At 45.3% G+C, this 19,338-nt stretch overlaps 1 protein-coding gene across 1 annotated transcript in view; it reads left to right on the top strand.

Moving 5' to 3' along the window:
• The window catches only part of LOC126295053 (uncharacterized), a 90,666-nt gene that overhangs the window by 1,891 nt on the left and 69,437 nt on the right, over positions 1–19,338 (top strand). Inside the window, exon 2 of the mRNA XM_049987301.1 lies at positions 287–459. Coding sequence (XP_049843258.1) covers positions 287–459 — 173 coding nt within the window. The remainder of the gene's footprint in view (positions 1–286; positions 460–19,338) is intronic.

Consider the following 19,338-nt stretch of genomic DNA (forward strand, 5'->3'; position numbering starts at 1 on the left):
GAGCCCTTTTCTGGACACCCTGTATGTGAATTCTTGCATTTCATCAGCAATGATCAGTTCGCCAGAATATGTCAGCAGACTCGCGTACCTGTCATAATTTACGCCAGGATACCCGTCTGGCACCTTGACCCGTCACTAATGGGCTGGCAACGTCTGTCAATGGGAAAAATAAAAGCTGAACAAAGGGCAACTTGGGTTAAGCTTACACTATTCTATTCTACAAAATACGGTTAAGTTCCAGAATATGGTCTGTTGCGTCAGCTGACTGCATTTTATTGTTTGAAAGGTTGGACAACTTGGCATGGAACACGACAACGCTGCAGACACAGGACCTGCGGCACCGCGTCCTGTCCCGGACGTGGCACGCTGTTCGCCGCATCACCAGAGCCATGGTCGCCAGGAAAAGCTGTGAGATCAACTACGGACCTACTTACGAGTGGAAGGACTTCAACAAAACTGGTGAGTATCACATCTGGAAGTACGTTATTGCTAAATAACGCGCAATGTGCTCATTAAGGTATTCCACAAAAAATCTCCTCTAAGTTAATGGACGAAAGAAGATGGAGTTCCTCCAGATTGAAAACCCTGTCTGTATTACTGTACATAAAAATAAAAACATTAGAACTAAATAATAACGGCACTGGAGAGAAGAAATAGTTATCAACTAACAAGCTATTGCATCTAACAAGGGGAGATCACCAACATGGTCTCGTATTAAAAAAGCACACTTGCAAGATGTCAGTCCCAGCTGTCGCCCTTGGGCGGAGATTTGGTCCATAATACTGACACTACACCGTTATGACCTTCTGAACAAGCAGATTTGGGCCATAATTCTGACACTACGCAGTTATGACCTTCTCAACACGGAGATTGGGGTATAACTGACACTATGCAGTTATTACCTTCTGAACACAGATATTTCGGCCATAATTCTGACACTACGCAGTTACGAGCAACTGAACATGGCGATTTGGGCAATAATGCTGACACTATGCAGTTATGACCATCTGAACATGGGGATTTGGACCATAATCATGACAATACACAGTTATGACCTTCTGAACACGGAGATTTGGGCCATAATTCTGACAATACGCAGTTATGACCTTCTGAACAAGGAGATTTGGGCCATAATTCTGACACTACACAGTTATGAAATCCTGAACATGCAGATTTGGTCCATAATTCTGACACTATGCATTTATGACCTTCTGAACACAGAGATTTGGGCCATAATTCTGACACTATGCACTTATGACCTTATCAACACGGAGAATTGGGCAATAATGCTGACACTATGCTGTTATAACGTTCTGAACAAGGAGATTTGGGCCATAATTCTGACGCTGTGCATTTATGAAATCCTGAACACAGAGATTTGGGCCATAATTCTCACAATACACAGTTATCACCTTCTGAACACAGAGATTTGCGCCATAATTCTGACACTACGCAGTTATGACCTTCTCAACACGGAGATTGGGGCATAACTCTGACACTACGCAGTTATTACCTTCTGAACACAGATATTTCGGCCATAATTCTGACACTACGCAGTTATGACCTTCTGAACACGGAGATTTGGGCTGTAATTCTGACAATACGCACTTATGTCCTTCTGAACAAGGACATTTGTGCCATAAATCTTACCATACACAGTTATGACCTTCTGAACACCGAGGTTTTGTCCATAATTCTGACAATACGCACTTATTTCCTTCTGAACACGGACATTTGCGCCATAATTCCTACCATACACAGTTATGAAATCCTGAACATGGAGATTTGGGCCATAATTCTGACAAAACGCAGTTATGATCTTCTGATCATGGAGATTAGGGCCATAATTCTGACATTAGGCAGTTGTCACCTTCAAACACAGAGATTTGGTCCCTAATTCTGGCACTACATAGTTATCACCTTCTGAACAGAGAGATTTGGGCTACAATTCTGACACTACATTGTTATGACCATGTCAACAAGGAGATTTGGGCCATAATTCTGACAATACACACTTATGTCTCTCAGAACACGGAGATTTCGTCCATAAATATTACCATACACGGTTATGAGCTTCTGAACACAGAGTTTTGGTCCATAATTCTGACAATGCGCATTTATGACCTTCTGAACAAAGAGATTTGGCCCATAATTCTGATAATACGCAGTGATGACCTTCTGAACACAGAGATTTTGGCCATAATTCTGACACTACATAGTTATGACCTTTGAACATGGAGATTTGGGCCATAATTCTGACAATATGCGATTTTGACCTTCTGAGCATGGAGATTTGGCACACCATACACAGTTATGAACTTCTCAAAACGGTGATTTGGGTCATAATTCTTACCACACACAGTTATGACCTTCTGAACACAGAGATTTGGGCCATAATGCTGACATTATGCAGTTATGACCTTCTGAACACGGAGATTTGTGCCACAATTCTGGCAGGACACAGTTATGACTTTCTGCACACGGAGGTTTTGGCCATAATTTTGACAATACGCAGTTATGACCTTCCCCAACTGAAACAAGCGATGTCACTCTATCATTATATCATTACGTGGTAACCAATGCGAGGATGTGTTGGAAAAGACACCGCCCATGTACTGTAATATTAAGCAACAGACTTGACAGCACAAAGATGGTTGGTTGGTTTCGGGGAAGGAAACCAGACAGCGAGGTCATCAGTCTCATTGGATTAGGGAAGGATGGGGAAGGAAGTCGGCCGTGCCCTTTCAGAGGAACCATCCCGGCATTTGCCTGGAGTGATTTATGGAAATAACGGAAAACCTAAATCAGGATGGCCGGACGCGGGATTGAACCGTCGTCCTCCCGAATGCGAGTCCAGTGTCTAACCATTGCGCCACCTCGCTCGGTACAGCACAAAGAATTTTAAACTAAGTGTGAAACGCCCCTTTGAAAAATTGTGCACGACTGTGCTTAAACTGACACACAATATTTTTAGCGCAACGCAATCTGACTTTCAATAATCCCTACAAAAGAATGGCCCTGACTAACAATAACCTATACCTTTCACAAATCACTTACCTCACAAAAATCTTCGTTACTCAAACTACTGCAATACAGCGAGCGCCACTACTGCCAGCAAAATAAAAGATTCAAACTACTGAATGCACCAACTACTGATAGGCATAGTTAGCAAATGAAAGATTTTAATAGAGAACAAACAATGTATTTACCTTAAGAGTCATAATATATATATATATATAAGTTCATGACATCCAGTCTTACAAATTTCAAAACTCCGCCATCTCTCTCCCCACGTCCACCACTGCTGGCGGCTCACCTCCAACTGCGCAACGCTACGCGCTGTTAGCATCCAGCTGCCGTTGCCCAACACTACAATGGCAGACAACAATGCCAACCGGCCACAGACTGCACACGGGACAGCCAGTGATTTTTCATACAGAGCGCTACGTGGCGGCGGCGTTACCAATAAAAAAACCTAAACAGCCTACTTACAAGTGCATCACCGGCCAATGGTGTGACATGCTTCCCAAACTTCAGTATCATAGCAACACCTTGCCCTCTCCACGTTGCGAGTATCATTGCGAACATGGATAGATGACTGAGCAGTACGTCCATTAACACTTAATTCTTGAACACATGATCATCAACGTACACGAGACAGCGCTCAACATATTTCTGTCCCCTCGAGCATAGCGTTTAGTTTACGAGCTATCTCTCCGCGTATGGGCGTCTCAGAGCATTCTCGCCATCTTAGGGTAAAAGACCATCCTCACACTGTCATTGACCAACCAGCCCCGCATTACAGATAGCGAATTAATCTGCAACCGGCCGTAAGAAGGCCACTACTCTCCACGTCTCGTAAATGGATTGAGCTTTCCGAGTCCTAACCCGCCCACGTGCACGAGATCCGACCGTGTCGAGGAGCGTAGCGTCCCTTATCGAAGTATAGTAACAGATTCCAAAGTGCGGCCATATAATAGCAGACAGTTAAGAAGCACAACAAACGATTGATTTTATACGCGATGGAGCCCCAGACGGATGGTGCACGATGCATTTTTACATAAATCAACCAAGCTATCAACTCTAAAGCACTGTTCGACAGTCTAGGATCCGCACCTGGAATGTAATGGTAAGAGAGAGAACGTAAACACACGCACTCCTAAGATTACAACGTTCTGCACTGAAAACCTGGCTATAATGTCAGATCGCATACGTTTCCGACCCATCAGACACACATCCTTCTTCCCGGTTTCTCTATGCTGAACTATGTTTTCGAATAGTAAAACATTTGAGTTGCATGATACGAGCACAATATAGCTTTGCGGAGACGTATAGTGTTCACTCTTCACATCCGATCACGGTTCAGAAATTATACGATGTCTGCATTAGTCCTATATACACTCCTGGAAATTGAAATAAGAACACCGTGAATTCATTGTCCCAGGAAGGGGAAACTTTATTGACACATTCCTGGGGTCAGATACATCACATGATCACACTGACAGAACCACAGGCACATAGACACAGGCAACAGAGCATGCACAATGTCGGCACTAGTACAGTGTATATCCACCTTTGGCAGCAATGCAGGCTGCTATTCTCCCATGGAGACGATCGTAGAGATGCTGGATGTAGTCCTGTGGAACGGCTTGCCATGCCATTTCCACCTGGCGCCTCAGTTGGACCAGCGTTCGTGCTGGACGTGCAGACCGCGTGAGACGACGCTTCATCCAGTCCCAAACATGCTCAATGGGGGACAGATCCGGAGATCTTGCTGGCCAGGGTAGTTGACTTACACCTTGTAGAGCACGTTGGGTGGCACGGGATACGTGCGGACGTGCATTGTCCTGTTGGAACAGCAAGTTCCCTTGCCGGTCTAGGAATGGTAGAACGATGGGTTCGATGACGGTTTGGATGTACCGTGCACTATTCAGTGTCCCCTCGACGATCACCAGAGGTGTACGACCAGTGTACGAGATCGCTCCCCACACCATGATGCCGGGTGTTGGCCCTGTGTGCCTCGGTCGTATGCAGTCCTGATTGTGGCGCTCACCTGCACGGCGCCAAACACGCATACGACCATCATTGGCACCAAGACAGAAGCGACTCTCATCCCTGAAGACGACACGTCTCCATTCGTCCCTCCATTCACGCCTGTCGCGACACCACTGGAGGCGGGCTGCACCATGTTAGGGCGTGAGCGGAAGACGGCCTAACGGTGTGCGGGACCGTAGCCCAGCTTCATGGAGACGGTTGCGAATGGTCCTCGCCGATACCCCAGGAGCAACAGTGTCCCTAACTTGCTGGGAAGTGGCGGTGCGGTCCCCTACGACACTGCGTAGGATCCTACGGTCTTGGCGTGAATCTGTGCGTGGCTGCAGTCCGGTCCCAGGTCGACGGGCACGTGCACCTTCCGCCGACCACTGGCGACAACATCGATGTACTGTGGAGACCTCACGCCCCACGTGTTGAGCAATTTGGCGGTACGTCCACCCGGCCTCCCGCATGCCCACTATATGCCCTCGCTCAAAGTCCGTCAACTGCACATACGGTTCACGTCCACACTGTCGCGGCATGCTACCAGTGTTAAAGACTGCGATGGAGCTCCGTATGCCACGGCAAACTGGCTGACACTGACGGCGGCGGTGCACAAATGCTGCGCAGCTAGCGCCATTCGACGGCCAACACCGCGGTTCCTGGTGTGTCCGTTGTGCCGTGCGTGTGATCATTGCTTGTACAGCCCTCTCGCAGTATCCGGAGCAAGTATGGTGGGTCTGACACACCGGTGTCAATGTGTTCTTTTTCCATTTCCAGGAGTGTATAAGATGATAGCTAGTAGCGGGGGATACATCGTAGAAGGAAACATAAACGCGTAGCAGCAGCGTCCGACATGTGAAAATTACAGGTCATTCCGTCATTAACTCTGTAAACAGCACATGAGTCCGGCAAATGTGTACACAGGGTTTGCACCGCATCACAAGCTCTTACCACTAAGTTATTTATGACCCTGAAGTCTCCATTTTACACTCAAGATGCGACAGGAGGTCGCATAAAATCAAAATTCGTTTACAGGAATGTGCCACGTTTCAACAGACATGAGATGAAAGTCCTCTGATGACCGAGAGGTTTACCGTTAACGATCGCAAATAGACACTGTTTTAAACCACATACGGAACACGTAGCTCTATACGAGTAGAATGCAGGCTATGTCACGTGAATCATGCATCCGGATGGAACACGGCAAAAAAAAAAAAAAAATGACCTGCACCAACTTCTCCTTCTCTAGAATGAACCAGTCAACCTTTAAAACGCATCTCGTTACAGCTCTTTCTCAATCGATGGACACCTCCACTCTCTGTTATCCTGTAACGCAGATGCAAGTAAGTTTAAAGGTGAGACGATCTCTGAACTCCTCAAAAGCACCAAGTACACTACTCAACTCCCATTTATCACTGATATCTCAATAGACATACAGTATAACACTGACTCAACGGGAAACAATTGACTACCTCCCTGATTCCCTTTTGTTTCGATGTCGATGTTTCCTCGCATTCCTCTTTTTGGCCTGATACCATGTACAAAGTGTTCTGTGCGAACCAGAACATACACAAGTACTTCCTCAATTTCCCCGCATTTCCGTCTTTGCGTGTCAATGTAACACAGCTGCCAACACCTGGCCCAAATGCAGTAATCGGGAGGCGTAATATAGCACTGTACTCGACTGTATCCAGTCACCTCCAAATTCGGGGAGCATTTGCTCTGTCTTCTGCGTGTCTGTGTATATGCACGCCTCTCAGACGATCTCAGAACACGTAGTAGACCCGAGTTAGCATTGGCATGCATATAGACTTGGTGGAGGTGCTGCCTCTAACTGTTTAAATAAAGACTGGTGTATGATTTCGACAGCTGATGCTTAACAAGCAGAGTCTTTTAGATGGACTTTCATTTTGACAATTTACGACTTGTTTGGCTACCTGGACGTAAATGTATTATTTACGACTGGTTCGCATGTCTGTAGGCTGTGCAATGCGTTATTTCGGACGGTTTCCAATTAGCAAGAGTGTGTGTAGAGCTTTATAAATGAGTTATGTAGGAGTATTTTGCAGGCCTCTATGCTATGGGGCATGTCAGAGCGTGTGTTCTGTGAAACATATTCTCCATACCTACATAAATTGCTCCCAACTAAATAAAGTGAACTCCTTCCTCTCTCCATCAGCCTAGTGCCGGATGAGTCCTTTTACCAGCAACCCCTAAGAAGAGATTGCGCCTTGGAGGCTTAGGTTAGTGGTGGTGAGGTTTGTTTGCAACAGTTTTCTTAGGTTGGTAGCGAAATCCCAAGTGAACTTTCTTTACTGCCAGAATTCAAACTCGTCGCCGGTTCCTAGGAAGAGGTGGCGGTCGGGACCTTGAAAAGTAGTTGAAAGTATAGTGAGCCCCTGTTCTTACCTATATGAAGTCGAATCACGTGGCTAATGCAGTAGCCAGCAGGAATGCAGCACTGTAAGGTTACAGGGGGGGAGGGGGGGGGGAGCTGCTAGGTCATGAATGAACACCGTGCTGATAGTGGGAAAATGTGGAACTTCTCATTTGACAATTGAAAATTAAACTTTTAAATTGACTTATTGAATATGATTAAAATTGAAATGGAATTAAGTACTTAGGTAATTGATAGGTTACATGCACAATGTGAGTGTTATTTTAGTTAGCATATTTATAGAAGAGTGCATCTGGCACAAGCATAAAGCTGCGGGCTTGAGGCTGCGATGTAAGCGGTCGCTCACGAGTCGCTGATGCGGCGAGTATCCGGTTACAGAGTGCGTGTGGGAAGAGCAGACGAACTTCTGTCATCAGCACCCTCTGGTGGGCACGATATGAAGTAAGCCAATTGGGCTCTGGAGCTCATGGTGGATACACCGGTTGCAGCCATGTTGAATGATGGTACTTGCGTCATGATCTCACATCACGGTGGCGTCCTCTGGTGGCGACGATATGACTAAGCTAGTAGGAGTCCAGACTCAGTGGAGAACACACCTGCTTGAAATTGGTTAAATAATATTCCTTTTTTCCCGCCATTTCCTTTGCTTAGTAGAGACAAGTGTGGTGTGACGAATTATCATCTTGGAATTTGAACTTCACGCCCTTTTTATGACCGAGGGGGGCGTCGCACTTTCCTGCCAAAATTCAAACTTTCCACCAACTGATAGTGCAACTGTATCGGCATCATACTGGCATATTGGTGAGGCATTCGCCTTAATGGACGACAATTGGCTCCCCATCGTGCACATCTTGTGAATGACTTCCTCCAGCATAACGACATTGCTCGACTAGAGTGGCCAGCATGTCCAGACACGAACCACATCGAACATGCCTGGGATACGTTGAAAAGGGTTGTTTATAGGCGAAGTGACCCACGAAGCACTCTGAGGGATCTACGCCAAAGCGCCATTGAGTAGTGAGGCAATCAGGACCAATAGTGCCTTGATGATGGCTTGGTTTGTGTGGGTTGAAGGGACGAAAAGCCGTCGGTGCCTGCCCTGATGAACTTTTGGATAGTATGCCGCGAGAAACACAGGCATGTATTAATCCAAAAGGACGTGCTAGTGGGTATTAGAGGTGTGTACAACAAACTCGACCACCACTTCTGAAGGTCTCGCTGTGAGGTGGTACAACATGCAATGTGTGGTTTTCATGAGCAATAAAAAGGGCGGAAATGATGTTTATGTTGATCTCTAATTTTCTGTACAGGTTCCGGAACTCTTGGATTCGAGGTGATGCAAGCCTTTTTCTGATGTTTGTATGTAAGTGCTGGAGAATATCAGTACTAGAATATTGCTAAACAATGTTGACCATATAAGTGCATGACATTGACATACTATCTGCTGATATTGCTTACATGTTTCTCATGTGTTCTACTTGTAGAACAAAGGTACTAAACACATGGGGCAGATGTGACCGGCTCCACACACCCACTCCCACGCTTTCAACATGAAGCGGTAGTAGGGCTCCGGATGTCTCCCCAGTGTACAGTACTTTGCACTTGCGCGTTAGGCAGTTGCAGTAGGGCGGAGCCAGTGACAGGCAACCTTGCATGTGCAGAACTTTAAAAGCTGTGCATTCAAGAGGACTAAATTGAATATTATCATAATTATGGCCATTTTGTAAGAGGGAGCGGGGGTTTGGTTGCTAGGGTTGAGATCTTGCTAGTGTACCTTTTGTTCTTAAGACACAAGGTCAAGTTGGTTGTGTTTACTTGGAAGGTTGCAAATAATAAATATGTACGTCGAGGACAGATTTCAGTTGGTGTCAGATAAGAAGAGATCATATTAACACAGGCAGTACAGCACACCGCCTCTGGCCTGGACAAGGGCCTGAGTCCACGAGTCTCTCCAGTCGTGCCGTGTTCCGCTGACGTCACTCAACAGGTCCCGTAGAGCCGCCAGATCGCAGGGACGTTGAGACTTCTGCTTTCCACACCCCCGGTGCCAGACATTTCGTGTGAGACTGAGATCGGACGGTTTTGCGGGCGCATCGGGGTGCGACAGGAAGCCTGGGTGGTCATCAAGCCAGGAGCGTCTCCAAGCGGTCCTGTGAACACGGCTGCTGTCTTGGGACCGTCCACAAAATACTGAGCATGAAGATAGGGCACAGGTCCGGGATTTAAAAAGTCACTACGTGATGTGATGCGATCTACACTGCACGTACTCAAAACTTCAGCACAAATCTCTAACACATGACGTTTTAAGACTCCTGTTCCTTGTTGTTCTGATAAAAGCGACAATTCAGAAAGGTGCTGTCATTTTCTTCCGAAATGTTCCGATCTTTGAGGCCATATGGTTCGAAGATTGACCTGCTAACACACGTACGCTGCAGAGGGTATGGGGATCAAATGATAATTAAATCGACACCGTAGCTGCAAACAGGCGTTGATATGCATCATTGGGACATTTTCCAAATATGTGCCCCTACTGAGACTCGAACCCGGGATCTCCTGCAATGTAGTTGTGTGGACATGTTAGGAATGTGGATCTCACGGAGAGCGTGCAGGGGATAAGTCCCTGCAGGCACACTCTCCTTTGTGCCCTCGGTGGCTGACGTGGATAAAGCGTCTGTCATGCAAGCAGGAGATCCCGGGTTCGAGGCCCGGTCAAGGCACACATTATCAACATGTCCGCAATGACGTATATCAACGCCTGGTTGCAACTAGGGTGTCTTCATTCTAGAGATGCTGCACTGTCATCAGTGGAATCTGTTCTTTCGGGAACAGACACTACCAACATATAACGGTATGGGAATCCACTACACGATGCCAACCCCAGCAGAACAGACTGGTAGATCCGGTGTCCTTAGAAATAGTTTAAGGGAGATTACAAGCAGTAGCCGATTTTGGCACATTTTGTACATTTATTAATTTCTTTATGCGTTTCTTTCATCTGATAAAATTAAGGCATTCTTGCAGTCTCTTTCATATAACCTGACATCTTAGTGATTCAACATTACAATATACGTAGTACACGAGTAGCACGCAGTAGTCATAATTATACTACTACTAACAATAACAATGTAGACAGATATGAACGCATGTTTCTCTAGATGGGACTTGCACAACTGTTGATATTCACCATCAGAGATAAAATCAAATACAGTTGTAAAATTTTGCAACGGCAGAAGGTTTTATCATTCATGACAGAAATTAACGTATGGAGTTTCGTAAATTCCATATGTTATGCTTTATATCAGAAAACACATACTACTAAACCTGTACCTCATCCGCGCGGGATTAGCCGATCGGTCTGAGGCGCTGCAGGCATGGACCGTGCGGCTGGTCCCGGCGGAGGTTCGAGTCCTCCCTCGGGCATGGGTGTGTGTGTTTGTCCTTAGGATAATTTCGGTTAAGTGGTGTGTAAGCTCAGGGACTGATGACCTTACCAGTTAAGTCCCTTAAGATTTCACACACAGTTGAACATTTTTGAGCTGCACCTGTGCATCTTTATAAGTTGACATAGATGTAAAACAGTGTAAAACATCAAATTTGCAACAACTGTTTCAAACTGTCGATGCATTATTTTATATTTTTCTTCGACTTTCTATTAATAATTTACATAATCAAAAAAAGAAAAAATAAATACCCACGCCAGGTTTGACCTTACAGCGTAGTGAAAGAGAGGGAAGTCCCTCTCTCTCTCTCTCTCTCTCTCTCTCTCTATCTCTGTCTCTGTCGCTCTTTGTTTTAACTTGCAACAGTCGCTAGCTGTCGAAAGCTCTTGCTTCCCCACAGGAAGTATGCTTGGAAAAGGATCGTGGCAGAGGGAAGTTACAGGTGAGGTTACCTCCTGGTCAGACAGAAATTGGACTGTGAGACATACCCTGGGGCAGATATAAGCTGAGATGTCAATTCAATAGCGGTGAAGAATGGATTGAAGTGTAAGAGAATGGTCTGGAAGAATGAATGCGGAAAGAAGTGGGTCACTGATGTGAAGGGCAATCATGAAATGCATCTGAATTTCTCATAGGCTGTAGATACTACGTTGATGGAAACCACATAGGCAGTTCAGCTGAACAGTAATGGACACCTATGAAAAAAAAAAAAAACAAAGATATAAGGCGTCAACGGAAAAAAAACCTTAGGAAACAGAAAAAACACTTCAGTTCAGGTGTGAAGAAGAAATGACAATGGTAAATGGAAGACACTTGAGATCTCATATAAGAGTCATAGAGTAAACAGTTTTAGAAGGCTGAAGCGACAGGTAACATGCCTTCGCAGTCTCTGAAATCATTGGCGGAAATGTCAACCCTAACTATTCATGTTGGCGTCTAGAATATACGAGGATGGCGGTATACTCTTAGACACAATCCTGAAGACCAGAGCAGATATTTGCGAGGCCTGTCACACAATTAGAATAACACGTCATGTATGAAATTTGTCGAAGGGAATAATACACTATGTGGTCAAAAGTATCCGGACACCTGGCTGCAAATGACTTACAATTTCGTGACGCACTCCATCGGAAAGGCTGGAATTCAGCATGGTGTTGGCCCTCCCTTTAGCCTTAATGACAGCTTCCGCTCACGCAGGCATACGTTCAGTCAGGTGCTGGAAGGTTTCTTGGGGAACGGCAGCCCATTCTTCGCGGAGTGCTGCACTGAGGAGAGGTATCCATGTCGGTCGGTGAGGCCTGGCACGAAGTCGGCGTTCCAAAACATCCCAAAGGTGTTCTGTAGGATTCAGGTCAGAACTCTGCGCAGGCCAGTCCATTACAGGGATGTTATTGTCGTGTAACCACTCCACCACAGGCCGTGCATTATCAACAGGTGTTCGATCGTATTAAAAGATGCAGTCGCCATCCCCGAATTGCTCTTCAAGTGGGAAGCAAGAAGGTGCTTAAAACATCAATGTAGGCTTGTGCTGTGATAGTGCCACGCAAAACAACAAGGGGTGCAAGCCCCCTCGATGAAAAACACGACCACACCATAACACCACCGCCTCCAAATTGTACTGTTGGCACTACACACTCTGTCTCTGGAAGTTCACAGGCCTCTCACCATACCCACACCCTGCCATCAGATCGCCACATTGTGTACCGTGATTCGTCACTCCACACATTGTTTTTCCACTGCTCAGTCTTCAAATGGTTAAGTTCCTTACACCAAGCGAGGCGACGTTTGACATTTACTGGCGTGATGTGTGGCTTAGGAGCAGCCGCTCGACCATGAAATCCAAGTTTTCTCACCTCCCGCCCATCTGTCATAGTACTTGCAGTGGACACTGATTCAGTTTGGAATTCCTGTGTGATGGTCTGGATAGATGTCTGCCTATTACAGATTATAGTCCTCTTCAACTATCGGCCGTCTCTGTCAGTTGGCCTGTATGCTTTTGTCCTATACGTATCCGTTCATGTTGCCACTCCACTACCACATCGGAAACAGTGCACCTACGGATGTTTTAGGAGTGTGGAAATCTCGCGTACAGACGTATGACACAAGTGACACCCAATCACCTGACCACGTTCAAAGTCCGTGAGTTCCACAGACCGCCCCATTCTGCTCTCTCACGATGATTAATGACTACTGAGGTCGCTGGTATGGAGTACCTGGCAGTAGGTGGCAGCACAATGTACCTAATATGAAAAAGGTATGTTTTTGGGGGTGTCCGGATACTTTCGATCACATATTGTATATACAGAGGAATGGAAAAGAAAATAGAGGATATGATAATAGACGATCAATTTGGCTGTCAGAAGGGTAATAGTACGTCTGATGTTCTGATTGACGAGGGAAGCAAAATTTGAAAATAAAATTGACATATTCATAGGGCCTCTAGACCTAGAAAAGGCATCTGGAACCGTAAATTCGTGGAAAATGTTGAAAATACTGAGAAGAGTACGGTTCAGCGAAAGACGAGTAATGTGCAAGACATACAAGAACCAAGAGGGAACAATATGAACGCAAGACTAAGAATAAAATGGTGTATTGTCTACCTGCCAGCCGGCCGCTGTGACCGAGCTGTTCTAGGCGCTTCAGTCTGGAATCGCATGACCACTACGCTCGCAGGATCGAATCCGCCTTCGGGCATGGATCTGTGTGATGTCCTTAGGTTTAGATTTAAGTAGTTCTAAGTTCTAGGGGACGAATGACCTCAGATGTTGGGTGCCATAGTGCTCAGAGCCATTTGTACCACCTTCCTGCCAACGTGTTCCATATGTTCTATTCTTGACGGTTCTGCTGATAACCTGATCATTTCTTGTCTGATCAGTCCACCTAATTTTCAACATTCTTCTGCAGCACCACAACTCAAACGCTTCGATTCTCTTCTATTCCGATTTTCCCAATGTCCTTGATTCACTTTCATATAATTCTGCGCCCCAAACGTACGTGCTCATTTATTCGTCCTCAACCTAAGATCGACATTTGATATTAGTTGACGTACTTTGGCCAGGGACGTCCTCGTCTAGTTTTGATGTCCTCTTTAATTTGTCTGTGATGAGTTATTTTGTTCTCGAGGTAGCAGAATTATTCAGTTCGTCTAGACTTTCGTCTACAATTTTTATGTTAAATTTAACACTAATTTCATTTCTGTTACACTTCACTAATTTAGTCTTTCTTTGGCTTAGTCTCACTTCATAGAGAGTGCTCATTAGACCTCATATATTCGTTCTTGTCAGCAACCTGAGTGTGAGAAGCTAATTGTGCCGATGTTCTCACACTTACCCGCCCTTATCCGCAACCATCAGGTGTGGATGATATTTTCCTGATATTCTAGTGGTATATCTCCAAAATCATAGAGTCTACAAACAACTGGAATAATATTTTGGTTTCCCAATCAACAGTTTTCGAAATTCCGAAGGACTGTCCCGCATGCCTAATACATGATTTGGTGGCGGGTCTTCCTGAACTCTGTTTGTTCCTAGTGGCTGGATAGGTAGCCATCTCGACGACCTCCGACCAGGCCACCCGAGCAGAAAGCAGCGCCGACCTGACGACCGAAGGCAAAAGCGACACCCGCCGCCGCCGAACACCACAGTACGCCACGCAGGGTCCCAGCTGACACTGGCTCTGCACTGTGCTGCCAGCGGTGTGGTGTCAGTGGCGACCACAGATCTCAACCCAAATACCAACAGTCTATCTGTGATGGTCTGTTATCTCGACCCCAACCCATCGCTACAAGTTCTGCCGTTTTTGCCCTACAGCCAAATGTGAGTGTAAAGTGTCGGTACAGCGCTCTCACGTCCTCATACCGAAGATTCACCTACAAAGTCACAATGATGCCCGTAAACTGAACGTGCGCGTTCTTTGGACATTTTCTTTCGCGGTCTGCCTCTGAATAACTGCAGTAGCGTTAGACACACACAATAACCATCGTGTACTCACATCATTCGCCATCTGTAGGTATACACTGTGTCGTCAAAAGTATCCGGACACCCCCAAAAACATACGTTTTTCGTATTAGGTGCATTTTGCTGCCACCTACTGCCAGGTACTCCATATCAGCGACCTCCGTAGCCATTAGATTTCGTGAGAGACCAGAAGGGGGCACTCTGTGGAACTCACAGACATCGAACATCGTCAAGTAATTGGGTGTCACTTGTGACATACGTCTGTACGAGAGATTTTCAAACTCCCCTAGGTCCACTGTTTCCAATGTGACAGTCAAGTGGAAACGTGAAGGGACACGTACAGCACAAAAGCGTACAGGCCGACCTCGTCTGTTGACTGACAGAGACCGCCGACAGATGAAGAGGGTCGTAATGTGTAGTAGACAGACATCTATCCAGACCATCACACAGGAATTCCAGGATCCACTGCAAGTACCATGACAGTTAGGTAGGAGGTGAGAAAACTTAGATTTCATGGTCGAGCGGCTGCTCATAAGCCACTGATCATGCCGGTAAATGCCAAACGACGCCCCGCTTGGTGTAATGAGCGTAAACATTGGACGACTGAACAGTGGAAAAACGTTGTGTGGAGTGACGAATCACGGTACACAATGTGGCTATCCGATGGCAAGGTGTGGGTGTGACGAATGCCCGGTCGACGTCATCTGCCAGCGTGTGTAGTGCCAACAGTAAAATTCGGAGGCGGTGGTGTTCTGGTGTGGTCTTGTCTTTCATGGAAGGGGCTTGCACCCCTTGTTGTTTTGAGTGGCACTGTCACTGCACAGGCCTACATTGATGTTTTAAGCACCTTCTTGCTTCCCACTGTTGAAGAACAATTCAGAGATGTCGATTGCATCTTTCAACATTATCAAGCATCTGTGCATAATGCACGGCATGTGGCAGAGTGGTTATACGACAATAACATCCCTGTAATGGACTGGTCTGCACAGAGTCCTGATCTGAATGTTTGGGATGTTTTGGAACGCCGACTTCGTGCCAGGCCTCACTGACCCACATCGATACCTCGCCTCAGTGCAGCACTCCGTGGAGAATGGGCTGCCATTCCCCAAGAAACCTTCCACCACCTGATTTAATGTATGCCTGCGAGAGTGGAAGCTGTCACCAAGGCTAAGTGTGGGCCAATACAATACTGAATTCCACCATTACCGATGAAGGGCGCCACGAACTTGTAAATCATTTTCAGCCCGGTGTTCGGTTACTTTTGATCAGACAGTGCATCTTTTCTGTTCTTAAAATAAGCTCGCATAAGGACTGAGGTCGAATAAACATCGCATAGGCCTAAAAGCAACGCAGTATGGTTTTTTAAAAGACAACATAGCTCCTATTAACTATAAAAATTTTTATGACTGTATTTTCTATTTTATGCTCATTATCAAGTGGTATACAGCAAAAGCTAAAAAATAAAGGACAGACGGCATGTACAGAACGGCACTATCAAGCCATCCATACGGTAGTTATATTATAAAAAATTGCTGAAACCAAAAATCACTTACTTTGTGCCTCAGCAGATGTCAAAATTTACGAACCTTCTGACATGTATATACCTCATCCTTGTACCTGTTTGTTGAGAGTACATCAGCGTAAGGATCATAGAAATGGCATAAGGTAGATTTATCGTTACCGATGGTAACATAAGACGCATCAAATCACTGTTCAGGTACACTGTTTACATGGCAAGTGAGGCAGTTGGTGGGGGAATATTTACACAAGTCGTTTTTTCTTTGCTGTCATCAGTGATTGTACATCCCACAGTAAACGTTTTGTATCAAAGTATCTTAATATCATGTTTGCATTCGAAAACAGAATTTGTCATTCTGTATTACGATACAGTCATATGATGTAAGGGAATAAGATAACGAATTGGTTCGTCCGCAGCTCGTGGTCGTGCGGTAGCGTTCCCGCTTCCCGCGCCCGGGTTTCCGGGTTCGATTCCCGGCGGGGTCAGGGATTTTCTCTGCCTCGTGATGACTAGGTGTAGGGTAGCTAGGTTTAAGTAGTTCTACCTTCTAGGGGACTGATGACCGTAGATGTTAAGTTTCATAGTGCTCAGATCCATTTGAACCAAGGAATTGGTTTATTATGGTAGGGTGTAACAACACATACGGTATCTACTCTCAAAGGCTTACAGTAGCTTGGATGCCCATAAAAACATGGCAGTAATTATCATTTTAGATGTGTATTCATGGTAGCAGATTAACATCACAAAGGCATAAATCGCATTCACAACAACCGTCGTACATGAATTGACCCACAGGACAGATAAAAAAAAGAAATACAATAAACTGAGATAAAAATGTCTGATGGGATACATCCCACAAATTACATAACATTATGTGTACCACCACCTAATTGTAAAATGTACTATTAATGTGTAAGGTACCATACCAGTAATAGTCATAGATTTCTATGGCGCTTAGGACTTTTAGGGGGAGACGGGCTATTTCTGTTGCTCTTGCAAAACACTTCATACAATAAGGACTACTCACATTATAAAACCAGCATAGACACGATTCTGTGCAAATCTTCACGTCCTAGGCCTGTGAGTTAGTCAAAGTCAAATAGGCAAACTACACATCCTCATTTGTGTTACCTTATATTATTATCACATAAAACTGAATGGAAATTATCTCAAGACCTCTTATTTCTTAAATCTTATTGCTGAGCAAGTCGTATGGCTGGTTTTTTAAGTAGTTGTATATTTTCATTTCTTCAAGTAGGTCGATACTTCTACCCTTAGGCAATTATGAAGAATATATATGAGTGAAAAATACGTTAGGTGGAGGTAGTCCTCTCGCCCTGCCTGATGTGCTCTTTAAATTTGTCGCTGGAATATGAGATTCGTAACGTCTGGTCAAGGAATCCATACTGTAACTCTTACGATTACTGACAGTGTATAGTCATCTACGCTGATAGTCGTAAATTAAAGATAACTGCAGAATGTGGTGCGACACAACGGGGCACTACACAAAACTGGCGCTAATAGCATAGGCACATAGGGAACACACACGACACAGATCTGTGAGTCCACTGTTTTGGTAAGTTGAAGAAACCGTCCCGAAACACGTATGCTACAAAACGCCACTCTTTGCTGCGCATGTAACCCGACATCAATACGGGATATGCACACGTCCACACGTACACAGGTCGCACAACGGGTTGGCATACTCTGGATCAGGTGGTGGAGCAGCTGCTGGGCTGTAGCCTCCCATTCTTGCACCAGTGCCTGTCGGAGCTCCTGAAGTCTCGTAGGGATTTGAAGGCGTGCAGCGATACGTCAACTGAAGAGCATCCCAGACGTGCTCGATGGGGTTTAGGTCTGGAGAACAGGCAGGCCACTCCATTCGCCTGATATCTTCTGTTTCAAGGTACTCCTCCACGATGGCAGTTCGGTGGGGCCGTGTGTTATCATCGATCAGGAGGAAGGTGGGACCCACTGCACCCCCCAAAAGGCGGACATACTGGTGCAAAATGACGTCCTGATGCACCTAACCTGTTACATTCCGTCTTTTTAATATTTTTTGTGGGAGCTAAAATTTAAAAAACCTCTCTCACACCGGCTTGATTTAGCTTCACTGATCAGGATACTAAAAAACTTGCGTATATTAAGGGAATTTTCATTCACAAAGCAGGCTTATCACATTCACACAGTTCAATCCTGATTAAACTAGCTTAACTTAAATTCCATAACACAGTGAAGCAATTTCGAAGTCTCGGTGCGACGAAAATTGTCAGTCGATCTCCTGAAAACATTTCTAATAATCATTAAATTTCGGTGACCACATGGGGAAGACTGGAGATCTGCTGGTAAGACTGTGTTAGCCCATTTATTGAAAGTAATAAACTGGATATCTTGAGCTTACAAAACGGCAGGTTCGTCCAGTGTAAATAAGACGTTCCCCACTGATCCCTTGCAACACAGCGTAGTAAGCAGACACTGTCCATAATAATCAGTTAAATAATACGCGAACACACTTACTTTAGTTTAGTTCATGTATTAAATTCCTTCTCATACAGAATCTCGTCAAGATGGCGACTAACTCAACAACATGCATACACATCCTCCTCCTTTCACAGCTAATCGGCAAGCATTGCCTCATTCTTTTCATAAAAGAAAACAGATAGCAGAGCAGCTATTCCATGGAGTAAATGCATGCTCCAAGGAATAATAGGGCTTGAAACTACTTTGCATTAATAATCATCGTATATTAAAGTTTAGGAATCGGTAAGATAAGAAGAGATATTTCGTGATATGTTAGGTTAGGTTAGTGTTTAACGTCCCGTCGACAACGAGGTCATTAGAGACGGAGCGCAAGCTCGGATTAGGGAAGGATTGGGAAGGAAATCGGCCGAGCCCTTTCAAAGGAACCATCCCGGCATTTGCCTGAAACGATTTAGGGAAATCAAGGAAAACCTAAATCAGGATGGCCGGAGACGGGATTGAACCGTC

Source organism: Schistocerca gregaria, chromosome 11 (genome assembly GCF_023897955.1).
Source record: "Schistocerca gregaria isolate iqSchGreg1 chromosome 11, iqSchGreg1.2, whole genome shotgun sequence".
Taxonomy (NCBI): Eukaryota; Metazoa; Arthropoda; class Insecta; order Orthoptera; family Acrididae; genus Schistocerca; species Schistocerca gregaria.